General features: G+C 37.0%; 1 protein-coding gene across 1 annotated transcript; it reads right to left on the reverse strand.

Annotated features, from left to right (window-relative positions):
• Positions 1–454: 454 nt before the first annotated feature.
• On the reverse strand, positions 455–12,384 carry LOC18437204 (monocopper oxidase-like protein SKU5). Its single transcript, XM_006847420.4, has 9 exons — positions 11,852–12,384; positions 8,361–8,470; positions 8,000–8,270; positions 7,775–7,913; positions 7,286–7,655; positions 6,450–6,815; positions 6,288–6,366; positions 1,615–1,814; positions 455–740 (listed from the first exon to the last, which is right to left on the reverse strand). The coding sequence occupies exons 1-9, from the start codon at positions 11,990–11,992 to the stop codon at positions 638–640; spliced, it is 1,779 nt and encodes a 592-aa protein (XP_006847483.1). The 5' UTR covers positions 11,993–12,384; the 3' UTR covers positions 455–637.
• Between the last annotated feature and the right edge of the window lie 2,101 nt (positions 12,385–14,485).

A 14,485-nucleotide genomic window follows, 5' to 3' on the forward strand; every position in this document is an offset into this window, starting at 1 on the left:
CTTGTTTTTGTTCTCATAATATCGTATGTTAGACCAACCTCCCTTGGTTTATGGTTGCTCAAAGAATCAATGTTGTCTTCATCGGCCACGGGCCTGGAAATTAACACTACCTGGTAACGTTGCTAGCTATAAGCTAATGGGTACAGTTTTCGATTTGTCCTTAGAATACATGAAGAAGAGGATCGCTTCGAAAACTTCATAGAGCAATCATTTTTTCAAGATATAAACGAAGAAAATGAACGCTTGGGAAACTGTGCAAAATGTTGCCTTTCCTAGTAGTGGGAGTTTTTGTCATGTTGCTTTATGCCATAACAAGAAGCCTTAAGAAAAATAAATAATACATTAAACTTCAGATGCTTTCGAGTCTCAGAATATGGGAGAACGTTGAAATGTGATCTTGATTATGCAAAAATGTAGAAAAGTTTTGACATAAACAGTTTAAATGTCTGCCACCTTTTGGAATCACATCACAACTTCGTGTTTCTTAGATGCTAATGTATACAAAACTAGGAATTATCAATCTCTCCAAGTCTCTCATTTCTCAAAAATGTGTACATTGGTAAATGTAAAACATAAGGAACAAAAAGTCTATTGGTACAACGAAACTAACATTGCTAGCACATGAAAATTAAGGATCTCAAACAAACATTATGGCTACTGTAGTGAGAAGCGCAGTCATAAAAACTCGATGTCTCAGAATTGGTGCTGAATGAGAGAAGCTCCACTTGTGTGACTGTGGCCTACAAAAACACCACAATATGGCTCCCCATAATCTAGACTGAATATGGACTAAACTGTTGGGCCCTCCATATAAATGTAGGACAATGAAAGAGGCAGCATTGTTCAATCACACAATAAAAGCCGATTCATGACATATTAAATATAGACAAATAGTAGAAATAGAGATATTGGCATTAATAGTAGCAGCAGAAGTAGCAATGGCGCTACAAGTAGTAACAGTAATTCTAGCACTCAGTAAAAAGGAAGAAACTGGATGGCAAACAAGACAGGACCAGGTTCTCCACATGTATTGGTTGCAATCACTGAATAGAACAGCTTTTTCAACTTAGAGAAACTCTCCAAGTCAACTTGAGTTGGCAACTACATCACTGAATGGAAAAGCTTTTTCAAATAAACTCTCCAAGTCAAATTGAGTTGCCCAGTTGCCAAGTCATGTGAATTAGAAAGATATGCCCCTAACGTAAGATTGCATTACCCTAATACATAATATGTCCTTTCTGCAGCGGTAATGAGGTCTTAAAAACATGGTGAAAACATGGAACTAAATCCCACGGTGGACACTACACCTTCTTTCATACTATTCTTAATCATTTCAAACACATATGCGGACCCAGCCGAAATTCCCACCTAACAATGCGTTCCACTGAATTGGCCCACACGGGGGTGGCCTTGGAGTCAAAACAAAGGGCGAAACCCCAGCTCTGACTCACGGTACCTTTTTATACTGATCAAATAAATTGAAAAACTTGCTTGAGTTTTACCAAGTGGACTGTTTATATTGGGGCCCAGGTTTCTGAAGGAACCAATTTGACCGAGTTCAAGCTGCATGTCACTGGTTAGAATGGTAGTAATAGCAGCCGAAACATAGCATACCTTTGCATGCTTGAGAGGACCCCACAATATAGGGCATTATCAGGCAAGGGCATCTCGGTCTTGCCATTTATCTCTGGATTGACAATACTCATGTATGTCTCCTGTCCAAGGTACCACGAATCCAAATTCTGTGTCCGCAAGTTCCACATGCCATCATTGTCGAGAGAGACTAAAATTGCCGTCCATGCACCAGGAAACACCTATCCACACACATCAAATGAGAAAGAGAGGGAGAGGCAAATAGTGGTAGTCAGGGCATGGTCACTCTCTAGAGAGAGAGAGAGAGAGAGAAAGAGAGAGAATACAAAGAGCACATTTCCAGCTTTTAACTAGGTTCGTTGATTTGTTATCCAGCTGAGACTCGAATGGGAAGCTGCGTTTCCCCTTATGATTTAACAATCAGCATAGGTTCAATTGGAGCACACAAGGAAAACTCTCTTTAGATCGTTCAATAGAATAAATCTTTCCACTAGCTCTTCTAATATCTAAGCACTACTTACAGGATGACTTGAAGACTTGAAGACAATAACTACTGATCATTCTCAAGAACAGCAGTCGATTATAACGTAAAAAGCTTTTAATGATATCATATGACTCACGTTTTTCAAAACCGTTATAACAAGAATAACTGCCATCATAAAGGAAATTAATCCTGCCCATGATATTAAATAAATGTGATGGGAAAAGTGGTAAACAGAGGCCCGGCAATGGGCCGGCTGGCCCAGTCTGGCCCAACACAAAAAGCGCACTGGTCCCTAAATCTGGCATGGAGACCAGTCCTAGGACAGGGTCCATGGCCAGGTCCACCCACAGCTCGTGTTCTTCTAAAAGGTATCTTAAAATGCATCTAAAAATTTTAAAGCGAGTGTTATATAGAACTCAAAGCTGAGTAAAAATGACTAGCATGCATGTACACTAGCCATACACTAGTCATTGAACCTCACACCACTAATTCACTTCTAAAATGTATAATGTTCCATGCACATATGTATTGCATAAACCATAAAAAACTGCATGTAAAAACTCTCTCTCTCTCTCTCTCTCTCTCTCTCTCTCTCTCTCTCTCTCTCATAATCCACTATTATAAGGCTGGCAATGGGCTACCTGGCCTGGCCATTGCCAGAAATTGTTGATGAAGTTCAGAGGGAGAAAGCAAACGACCAAAAAGAAAAAGATAAAAGATTGGGAGATTATAGGAATGGGCCCGAGGTTAGGATGGTCAAGGGAGCAAAACCACAACATGACATCACAGGTTTCATTCCTACCTACTGCCCCCATTAACATGAAAAAAAGAAGAAGGGGAGTTTATGCTCTTTCTAAGACCCCACAAGTGAATCCACCTCAAAAGGTCTTTTCATAATATGAAAAAAAATATATCCTTCTGCTTTGTTTTTTCTTATCTAACACAATCACATTTATAAAATGAACTATAACATCCTAACTTGCCCCATAAGAAACTATAATCACTACTAAATCATAGCCCTTCATCTTCTCAAAATTAATCTCAAAATCAAACTTCAAACCCTATCCTTCAATTATCTAAAAAACTCAAAACTAAATAAATACCATAAGATACCTAAAAAATTGGAAGAACACGTAACCCTAATGTTAATCACAAAAAAAAAACAAAAATTTAAAAAACTAGTTATGCCATTCTTTGGGGTTGGGAGAAGTTAAACCCCGAGCTTGTAAAACTCAAAAGTTGAATCAAAGTCCATCTCCTTCATTGCCTCGTAGGTGTACACTTATGATACTCATCTTCTTCATCAATTTCATCAGTTTTTCTTTATCCAAGTGTATTTCCTCTTTGTGAATTCATAAGTTCGGTGTCATGTTTCATTATGCTGATAACAAGTGAACTTGGAGGTGGCCACTTGATCTCATTTCTTCTTTGCTTCTTCCAGGTAAAGAATGCTTCATTGTAAGTTGATCTATACTCGCAGAGCAATTAGTCTATGGCAGTATAGGAAAACCTCATCCCTAATGGCAGGTTGAAGCACATCAACATAATGGAAAATCTCATCTCTAATGGCGGGTTGGGGCCCATCAACATAATGTACCACCCTTTGTCCTCTGATAACGCAGAGGTTGTTTTGAGCTGTAAGTCTATAAAATTCCCTTGCATAATCATCTACCCTCTTCTCTTTTTGTCCAAGATTTTGGAGGTCTAGATGAAAATTGCTCATGATCCAAAAGAGGAATTTTTTTTTCGACTTATTTTCATCGTATTCATCATTATCGTCAAAGCCTTTTCCCAACTAATTGGAGTCGGCTACCTCCAAGTTACTTTTCATCTTATTTTAATAAAAAATTGACATTTTTTATTTGTAAGTTGAGATTTTTAAACGTGTTTCCACTAGGAGTTGGCATACTCCATAGAGCTTGGTTGCAACAAGTTGTACACTCATCTGGCTATTCATTTCATTCAAAAGAAATTTCTGTCAAGCCCAACTATTGAATAAAACACTCAATGTGGATCTTACCATTATGACTCACAAAGATCATCCATTATACCTAGATACTCTAGGATGTTCCACAGATCATTGTTCTTGCCTCAATATTTGGCTGTTACATACAACAGCCCCTAGGGTCAATCGTGGAGCTCAATTGATCCCTAGGTTGAGATTCAGTGCAAGATAAACTGGATTATGAGCATCTTGTATGTAGAGACCAGCATTTTCTAATCATCGCAAGTACCCTCAATTTAAATATTTAAAAATGAGATACAGTTGGCCTGATAGAGAGGGAGGTTGGTTTTATGTAGGGAGAGAATGAGAGCTAGGATTTTGAGTTACAAGGGGGAGAGAGACAGAGAGAGTCCTAGGTTCATGGGTTTGGGGAGGGTGAGAGAGAGGGAGCTTTGGGGGGGAGAGAAAAATAGTTCAGGTTTGTGTAGAGAAACTAATAGGATTGGCTTATTGAGTGAGAGAGAGACTAGTAGGATTGATTGTGTAGTTAGAGAGAGAGAGAAAGAGAGAGACTAGCAAGGTTGATTTCATTTAATGATAAAAAGAAATTTAGCTTTGTGGGTTAATGAAGAGAGAGATACATATTTAAGGGAAAGAGAGAGAAAGGGTTGTAATTGTGGATTCTATGTGCGTGAGATAGAGAGAGAGATTTTAATACATATACATGAGAGAGAAAGATTTTAATACATATACATAAAACTCTAAATATATTATATATATTGGAAATAAAGTAGCATACTACTAGTGGTCTGAAGCTCTACTAGTTAGTGTGTATGCATGTTAATCACCATTAATCAAGCTCGACAAACACTTCAGAATATTTAAATGTATATCACAATGCCCTAAGATAAACCCGGGACCTGTCCATTCTTTCCTTTATAACAGCCACTAATGTCATAAAACAAAAATGGATCAGCCACATTCTGTCATGTTACGGACATTTTTAAATGTAGAAACCAAAAAAGGAATTCAAAATTGTATTAGGGGATGAGAATAGCAATAGATAATGAATAAACAAACAATATTGAGCCATGTATTCTTGCCAGTGAAATATCTGTGCAATTTATCTTTTTCTGTAGCTATAAATATCTTTTTCTGCAATGCATTTGACTCGAAAATTTCCCCAATAGTTTTATCACGTAATGAAACCTTCAGGGAACTTTTGATTGATTTAGTGAGATGATAAGCATGTGCAACAAGGATTCATAATCAGGGAACACTTGGAATGATAGTTACCATGAAAATACTTTTGGCTATAACCATTTCAGAATAGGGCATATCCACCAGACGTACTGAAAAAGAGTCTTATGGGCTAAAAATAATTTTTTGAAATAATAAATATAACTAAGATTTTGAGTTTGAACCATTGGCTCATCAAAAAAATATTGGCAGTGAAGTCAGCTAGCTGTATTGGTTATTTGAGGTAAAAAGAGAGATTGCCTATACTACCAACAGGCAAGGGAATTTCAGGAAACATGAGTATCAAACTGGGAAGTGTAGATATTTTGGATGGAACAAAGTACGATAAAGCCCAAAGATAACAAGACGTTGAGCATAATTTGTTAAATTTAAGAGTATCAAAATCACGTTAAGAATTCAAGAGAGGCAATTTAGGCAGAATATTGGTGAAGATTCATAATAAACCTATAGATCTTGGTTTCTCAATGTGGCATGCCTGTTAACTATGCTACATATATCTATGCTAACTATGGACATATTTCTGCACGGCACATTCACAGTTCATAAATGTCATCACATAGAGAAGGAATTGAGAGTTACATAGCCCAGAGATAGATTGATAGATAGATAGAGAGAGATGATAGAGAGCGAGATATGAGAATTAGCACATGTTGAATTTTTACATTTTTAGGTTTAAGTTTATACCACTCGTGCCTAGGAATTTCGATGATGTTTGGTTCCAGCTTAGTGAATGAGTATCTGAGAAGGGAAAGGTCTAGCAAGTCTGTAGAAGTGCAGAGAATGTGGATTAATATTCGGTTGCAACTAATGTAAATGGTTAGAATAGGAACTTAATTATGGGTTCAAGTTTTAGGTACTTGGGGTAGATTTAATTATGGGTTCAATTATAATCACTAGGAATATATGAGCAGAATAGTTGATAAATTTGATGTTGAAAGACATTAAATTTCAAAATTGTGGTGCTGTATGATGTCAGATTTTTTCAAGCTACTAGAATACACGTACTTGTGTTGTGCATCGAGCAACTCCATCCCATTTGTTATAAGTGCCTCTGCTGTTCTCAGTCCACTCTCCATAGTCCATTCTGAAACCCATATGCACAGCCGCGTAATGCAAGATTAATAATTTGCCGATAACATAAAAAAAAAATATCTCAATACAGCTTACCCAACAACAAAAAATGCATATCCATCCAAGTGGTAGCTTTGCACAGACGTGTCATTATTCTGGAAAATAATTTCAAAAAACCCTCTATATGTAGCATTGATTATAGATGTGTCCAGTTTCGGTGGTCTATCCATCATTTGGTTTGGGAAATCAAGCTTGAAAACTCCAGGAACATTGAACTGTTGGGCAAGCCTTAGAGGTGTTGTTGGTGCAATATATGACAACCCATTAAGAGCGGTCCGTGGCTTCCCATTTATCATCTCTGGAGCTCTATTAAGCAACACATACACATCTGTGACAGGAATCTGACCATACTTAAATGACCCCTGTGGATTAGGACGAGCGGCACCAGCAGAGACATTCCACCTGATCATCAAGTTAAAGTTCCACAGCTAAAGAACATGAAATTGATCAGAAAGGAAGTATGTGACAATCCAATCAAATAAGGAAAACCAAAGTCCAATGGGTCATCACTGCAAATAAATGATGGATGGTAATTTGGGGGGGGTGGGGGGACAGAGAGAGATATTGTGGCCATCTCCTGCTCTGGTGGGTCACTCACTCTCCCGGTCACCATCTTTCACTTCAATGGACAGTGGTTTTGCAATAGTCCATTAGATTATAACATACTCTCTCTGGATAAGAAAACAAACAATTCTCTCCACAACCATCCAACATTTCAATGGTTGGTGATAAATGATGACCCAATGGACTGACCATTCCATAGTCCATTTGATATGCTTTCCCTTCATTAAATCGAAAAGAAACATGTAAACAGAATACACACAATACATATAGATGTTTATATATGGATAAACACATAGAAATCTCCATACTTGATGGATCTTGCCTGGTTCATTGAGAAGTACTTGTCATATTCATCATTCGGAGGATCTGGAAGCGGACCTGACGCAGGACCCTGGGAATTGGAATAGTGTAAGATGGCAACACCAATTAATCCTGTCCATGATGCAGCTGGATTGAAAAGCCGAGGACTTGCAACAATATAGTAGTCACTACTAGCATTTTGATCCATAGTGACCAAGAATGAGTAGGACTGCCCAACATGGATATCCATATTTGTATAATTTTGTTGGATTGTGTAGGAACCTTCAGTTTCCACAAGGAGCAAATTATGATTCTGGATTCGGAAGTTTAGGCTAGTCCTCATGCCCACATTGTGAACTCGAATACGATATGTTTTACCTGATATTTACACAAAAATAATGCGACATCAATTTGCTAAAAAATAAATAAATAATTATACGAAATGGTAACTTAGTAATCAACAGAATTAAGTATTGGAAGAGGTATTTGCATCTTACCTGGTTCGACATCTATCTTTGCATAACTAATCCCGGCAGGAACAATAGTCTCATTGTAGCGATAGGGCCCCAATCCATTGAAGAGAATTCCATCAGGAATCCCAAGGTCATTGCCATCTTCAAGGGCCTTCCGCAAATCCTGTCATGCAGGTTGGTTGAAATGTTATTCTAAGAGGAAACTAGCTTACCTTATTTCATTGGAGATTAGAGAGCACTTAATATGACCTTATGGCTTCTGGTATACCAATCACTTATGAACAGTGTAATATCTCCATCTGGTGTCCCAAAAGGTACGGGAATAACTTCTCTATTGTTAACAATGATTCCACCGTAGCCACCAGCTGCTCTTTGGAAATGGATGGAAGGGAAATAAAAAAAGCTCCCAATTTGATCTTTAACTTGAAATTGATATGTCCAATTCCACCCAGATGGAATAGGGCAGTTTGTCCCTAAGACACCATCCTGCCAAGAGTTTCTTCTAACTTGTATTCCATTCCTAGCATCGTTAAGATACATAACTTAGGGGCTCTGAGGATATAGTTTCATTATGTAATACAATTATTCAGAGTAAATACAAAATACGTACCATGTAAGAAGTAAAGGCTCATCCAAATTGTTTTGGACATTTATTACAAGGTTCCAGTTTGTGGTTGCATTCACAGTAGGTCCTGGGAAGTTCCCATTAATACCAATAACCTACAATAGCAGCTGAAATCTGATTAACTGATGAACAAGACAGTCGCAAGTAGGAGAACAAGCATTATCAAGCAATACCATATTCATTGTGATTACCGCATTCACCCAACATGATCACAGCACAGATTAAGATACACACTTTGTGAGAAGTTACAATAAGCACTTTGTAGCAAATGGTTTTAAGTGTGACTAATGGTACAAACAAACTTACAAACAGATATAGCCATGTCCAGATGGCTTGGACAAACTATTTCAATAAGTTGTGTAAGCTATACTTTGCTGGTTCCTTTCTTGTTCTGTTTCTGACAGTCAAGGGATGTAACTTGGATATGTGTGCCCATGGTTGTTGGCATGTGTCGACGCGTATAGATCCAATATGCATGTCTAACACCTCAAAGACTCAGAAGCATCCGTGTACCCTTTTTTGCTAGGTAAGTCGCTAATCAAGTCAGTTACTCAAAATATCACCTTCTGCGCTCTTAATGAGCAATGACATATGGACTTGTTGCGTTTGAATGGCCATATTTAGGGTCTGTGTTTCTGATGTGGGTCTGTGCATTTTTAGCATACTTGTATTAAGGCCAGCCACCATATATTGATTCTTCTTCTCCTTATGTTTCCTAGGCAACTATGTTAACTAATAAATACTTTGTCAATTAATAAATATTCTTTCACAGAGATAAGTTGAAAAAGTCAAAAAGCAAGTCAACTTCGTAACCTACAACTATTCATTCTGTTATACTGATAAAAGAATTTTTTTTTTGTTAACTTAATTTCATTCCTAAAAAATTTTTATACTTCTCTATACAAATCGGGTTTGAAAATAGTTAGAACTGCTATATTAGTTATTATATTACAAAAGACGGTTTGGAGACCCCTTCCCCTGCCAAGAGATCCGCCAGCTACTCAGCTTTTCTTATATAGTAAAAATTTTTGCTTGATTCCCAAAATATTTGCCAAATGCTGTGGACATTCAGTCTCTTTGCAGCCTTGCATCTCCTTCTATTTGGACTTGCCTCCAGCTAGGATCTCAATAACCCGTGTAATAATGCTCTCGATTCTGCCCTTGTTAGAGACACACAACAACCAGTGCTCCAGAAAACCGCAATAATATTCATTGTCTGTGATCTATTGCTACTCCCCTACTCCAGCAGGGCCATAATTTCTCCCTTGAACTTGCACCAAACTTAAGTTTAATCACCCCCTCAAGATCTGTCTTAAAAAAACCAACAAGCTGGCCAGCCCTTTTTTTTTCTTTCTACTCTACCCCAAGCTATGTGCTGCAATTATGTTTGAATGTTCACTGTCAATAAACCCCAGAACTTTTTTTCTCAACCTTGGCCAAGATATAAAAGGATTTGGAATATAGAATTGTACACAAATTATTGAGAAGGATACAAAATTTAATAAACTCAAAGTCACAAACCTACGAGATAGGAAAAATGCAAAGAAAATGATATTTAGCAATCTATGTGCTATTCTAGATTGAAGACCAGAAAAGGACATCAGAAGCATTCCCCAGTGCTCAAAAAAGTCAGGCTCCGCCTTATGATTAAAAAGTTGAATTTGCCACTGGAAAATATTTAGAATATTTTCTCATTCAGTTGCAAATAAAAAAGGATACATACAACAAAAATGAAGAAAAAGAAAAAGAAAAAAATTAGGAAGAAGGGATTAAGACTGGATGAAATAGTTCCCCAGCAGTAGGATGAATAACCCCACTCCTTCCTCAACTAACCAATCAAAGATTTTGATGTTCTATGAGATAGAGCAGAAACAAACCCCAGCTGAGCAGTTGCAAGGGATGGTTTCTTCCATAAGGTCACCCAAACTCCAGGGCACATGGATTCCTGCCTCCCCACTTAATGACATTGCCAAAGAGTTAGCTACCCCACTGGCTTCCTGAATGTATTCAATGATCTATCTCTGAGCAATTGCCCATGGTCATGCATTATTCCCCAAATCCATCCTGTGCATGTTTCTTTAAGAAGATGCTCATAACCCACAAGGCGTCCTCTTCAGTTGCTCCATTCCTAAAAAGCATATGCCTTGGCAGAGCCTAATACCCTCAAACCAATGCTTTTCACAAACACGATGACAACTATGGCTGCTTCCATAACAGTTGCTTGAACATCTGTGACAATGCACCTGGCCTTGAACCCCTTGATTTCCACCTGCAACCCATCAAAGTTCATCTTCAATACACTAACTAAAAACTTCTCCTACTTTGGTTTCTTAAACTTCATCTTCCTCAGCACATAATGTCGCTTCATTGAAATCCTTGGGACAAACAAGCTCGTGCAAATTCACAAAACAACAAAATGTATCAGTCAATATTGCAGGGCAACTTTCTGCATTGATCTTAAGAAGACCACATCCTCTCACTTTAAATCTGCCAAATTTCACTGAAAGAAGCATTTTGTATTTCTCCAAATACTAGGATGAACTTCTACAAAAGCAGGAGGCACTTCTAATGTAGAGTAGTCATAGAAACTAAAATCCGTGCCCTTGAGTTTCTGGTAAAAGCTTTCAGAGAAGGCAGCATTTGTTTTTTCAATTGCATAGAAGAATCTGCGATGTTATATATGTTTAGTTCCAACATCAAGAAGCGAGATGAACCATAGCTGTACTCCCTAATCTTCAAACAGGGAAACCTGAAGAATGACAAGGACCAATGTCTTCCTTTTACTTTTCCCCAATTGGAAACCACTTTCTCCACCAGTTTCACCACTAAGCATTACCCTATCTTCTTATTGATTCTTCAGGCATTATCACAGATTAAAATACAGAGAAGGAAGCATAACTTCGATATGACACTCAACCCTCTCCAAGCAAATAGCACTTCATGAAAATTTTCAGCTTTGATTCTAGGATTTTCTAGTTCCAAGCCAGAGATAAAAGAAGCACACTGACAGAAAACAAATTTTCTAGTTCCAAGCCAGAGATAAAAGAAGCACAATGATAGAAAACAAAAAAAAAAAGAGATACCAAACAGAAATGCAAATGACAAAATCTACAGAACAAAGTAGACCCTCAAAAGGAACACTAAAGGTAAGAAAGAACAAAAAACCCACTTTCACTGAATAATTTTTCCCTTGCAAAGTACTCCCATATCATCAGAATACAGACTCGAAGAAAACGAAATCAGGGATTCATAAAGAGTAGAACACTAAAAGTAAGAAAGAACGAAAAACCCACTTCCACTGAATAATTTTCCCTTACAAAGTACTCCCAGATCATCAGATTACAGACTCGAAGAAAGCGAAATCATGGATTGATACAGAGTAGTGCAATTCTTGAGGAATTGTACAGTCTAATTGAGAATGCCAAATAGTCATGGAACAAATAGTAACATCTGCATAAATCTAAACAATTAAATACCTGTTGCTTCACTCCAAGGGGAGAGGCAGTGAGATAAGAGACTTCCCAGTTAAAGAAGGTAAAAGGGTCTCCACAGAGGCCAAGGCTCACGAGGAGGAGGAGGCAGAAGAGTACAGCGCAGAAGCGAAGGAAAAGCAGCATTCCTTTTTCTCTCTGTCCCTCTTCTCTTCTCTTTCTCTCTCTAAACGAAGAGGAAAGGCGAGCAGAGTTTGGGAGAGGAGCCTCTTCAGTGTTCGAGCAACTGCAAGGGAGATAGAGACTTGCCCGTAAGAGAGAGAAACAGTTTCGAATAGCGAGTAGACAGTGGGGTCCAAAGGCGCGTACATTTTCCAATTTAATTTAATTTTAAAAGGTCCAAATTCCACTTTCCCGTAAATGATTTTCAATGCTCTTGATTCTAGATTTTTTTTTATTTTAAAGGAGAAAATAATAGTGTTCTAAAAAGGAGAGCTCTTAAAAAGTACAACTAATGAGATGGTATTCTGCGAGGTAATTTATTTTTGGTACATAGATGTTTTGATACTGATGGATTAGATGTCAAATTGGATGATTGGGATGTATTATAAAGCTCGAGAATTCGTTTTTGAACTTGGAGTCTAGTTAATGATACACTTGGAGCCATAGGGTTTGAAATTTGATGGACAAAAGTATACCTGACCTCATTATATTAAAAGTAAAGGAAAAGTTTATAGAGCGCCTAGGCTCTAAACAATCAAATTAGAGCCTACATTAGTAGAAGAGGTTATTTTGAGGCCTAATTATCATCAAATTGATCATCTTTTCATCAAGATGCATGGACATGAGAAAAAAAATGGATTTCAAGTTTTGGATAGTGCATCTTGTAATACATGTTCGGACCGTGAAGATTTTTAAGTTTTCATAGATCTGATCGAACTACACTATATTTGAAGCTTAAATTTTATAACTAAAGATGAAAATATATTTTAAGGCTTTCATAAAAAATTTCAACAATAAAACCATATTTCTTGATATTATAAGAAGGCAGGCTTTAATTTGATTGTTTAGAGCCTTGACTCTATGAAAACCACACCTTAAAAGTAAATTGTCTCTTTATATACTTTCCCATAACAAATATGATTCAAATATTTTTCTTCAACTCCATTTTTTTTATTTTTTTCGGAGAGAAATTATTTTCCTCCGGTTTTTTTTTGGGTAAATTTCCTCAGGGTTCTATACACGAGACTATTTATCTTTGTTACAAGGAGGACATAGTTACTCTTAGGCATTAGATGTCAAATTAGATGGCTTGAAATGGTTCACAATTTTTTTTTATTTTGTTTTTTTGAATTTCAAGTCTAGTCTATGATACTCTTACAACTACTCGATTTGAAATCTTATGAACAAAAGTAATTGTGACCTCCTTGTATCAAAAGTATTTATGATCACTTTGTATACTTTTCCATTTTTCTCCCATATTGAACATTGAAACTTACCGAAAACTATGGAATAAACAAAATAGGGTGGCAACAGGTCTGGTTGAGACCCGAATCCAGACCCAACCAGACCCGGATAGTGTTTGGGTCCAAGATCTTGACCCAGACCTGACCCCACCCGTCGGGTCCAATTTTTAAACCCATACCCAAACCCGGATCGGGTCTACCCCTTGGATCCCAAGTCTAGTCCAGGTCCATTGCCATCCCTGAAGAGATGGCAAAGGGTTCAAATGCTTTGTGTTATGATAAAAGGAAATGGTTTAATAGGGTTGCAACCTTATCAAAATAAGTAAATCCTTATCTCATGCCTGATAGAAAGGCAACCTTATTAAAATAAGTAAAGCCTCATCTCATAACTTATCGAAAATTGCAATTCAAGGATTGCAAAACATTTACATCGATCATCCAGATTTGAACATTATGTTTATGAAAAAAAATTAAGATTTTAAGCTTTAAAATAGTGTATATTATAATAAATTATCTAGACCATCGCCCTATAAATAAGTATTTGCAGATCTGTGACATCTTTCAAATTTCAAATTTTATTATCAACGTCGAAAATTGCTTTTAGAGCCACCTTGGAGATTTTCGTTGCCAAAAGTGCTTTCCATACAAAGATTTGAGGTGAGGCTTTACTTTGTTTTCATAAATCCTAGGCCTTATAGAAACTTCATCAAGTCATTTAACATTGACACAAGGAGGTCACAATCACTCTTATCATTAAATGCGAAATTAGGGTGATAATGACTAGTTCAAATTTTACATTCAATAACTAAGTGATGAAGACTTTACGATATCAAATGTAAATGATTAAAAATATATATATAAGCTGCAACTTTATACAATAAAGGTAAGGTGGACCTTGAAAATCCAGTAGGAAAAGGTGTTTCGATGTTGAAAAACCGTCAAATCGATTGGCTCAATCGAGAGATCTATAGATATAAAAGGGAAAAAAAAATTAAGTCTTAAAAATAGTACATTTTGTAACAAGTTATTTGGAGCGTCTATGTTCAAGATTTTTTTATAGATTTGCTCGATTTGCACCGTTTCTTGAATTTAAAAATTCATAATTAAGATTGAACATGGATTTTCAAACAATCACAAAGTTTCTGACACTAGAACTACATCATTCAATAAAATGTAGAGTTGTGCATTACTTGTATTGTATAAGGTGGGCACA

Source organism: Amborella trichopoda, chromosome 6, assembly GCF_054954075.1.
Source record: "Amborella trichopoda isolate Santa Cruz 75 chromosome 6, AtrichopodaSantaCruz75HAP2 v2.0, whole genome shotgun sequence".
Taxonomy (NCBI): domain Eukaryota; kingdom Viridiplantae; phylum Streptophyta; class Magnoliopsida; order Amborellales; family Amborellaceae; genus Amborella; species Amborella trichopoda.

What these genes read in the sequence shown, in the direction of transcription:
- LOC18437204 (XM_006847420.4), bottom strand. Translation starts at nt 11,992, where the DNA reads ATGCTGCTTTTCCTTCGCTTCTGCGCTGTACTCTTCTGCCTCCTCCTC. An exon ending in GGTATACCAGAAGCCATAAG is followed by an intron (nt 7,914 to 7,999) that starts GTCATATTAAGT and finishes CCTGCATGACAG; the next exon opens with GATTTGCGGAAGGCCCTTGA. An exon ending in AACCAGGCAAGATCCATCAA is followed by an intron (nt 6,816 to 7,285) that starts GTATGGAGATTT and finishes CTTGATGATCAG; the next exon opens with GTGGAATGTCTCTGCTGGTG.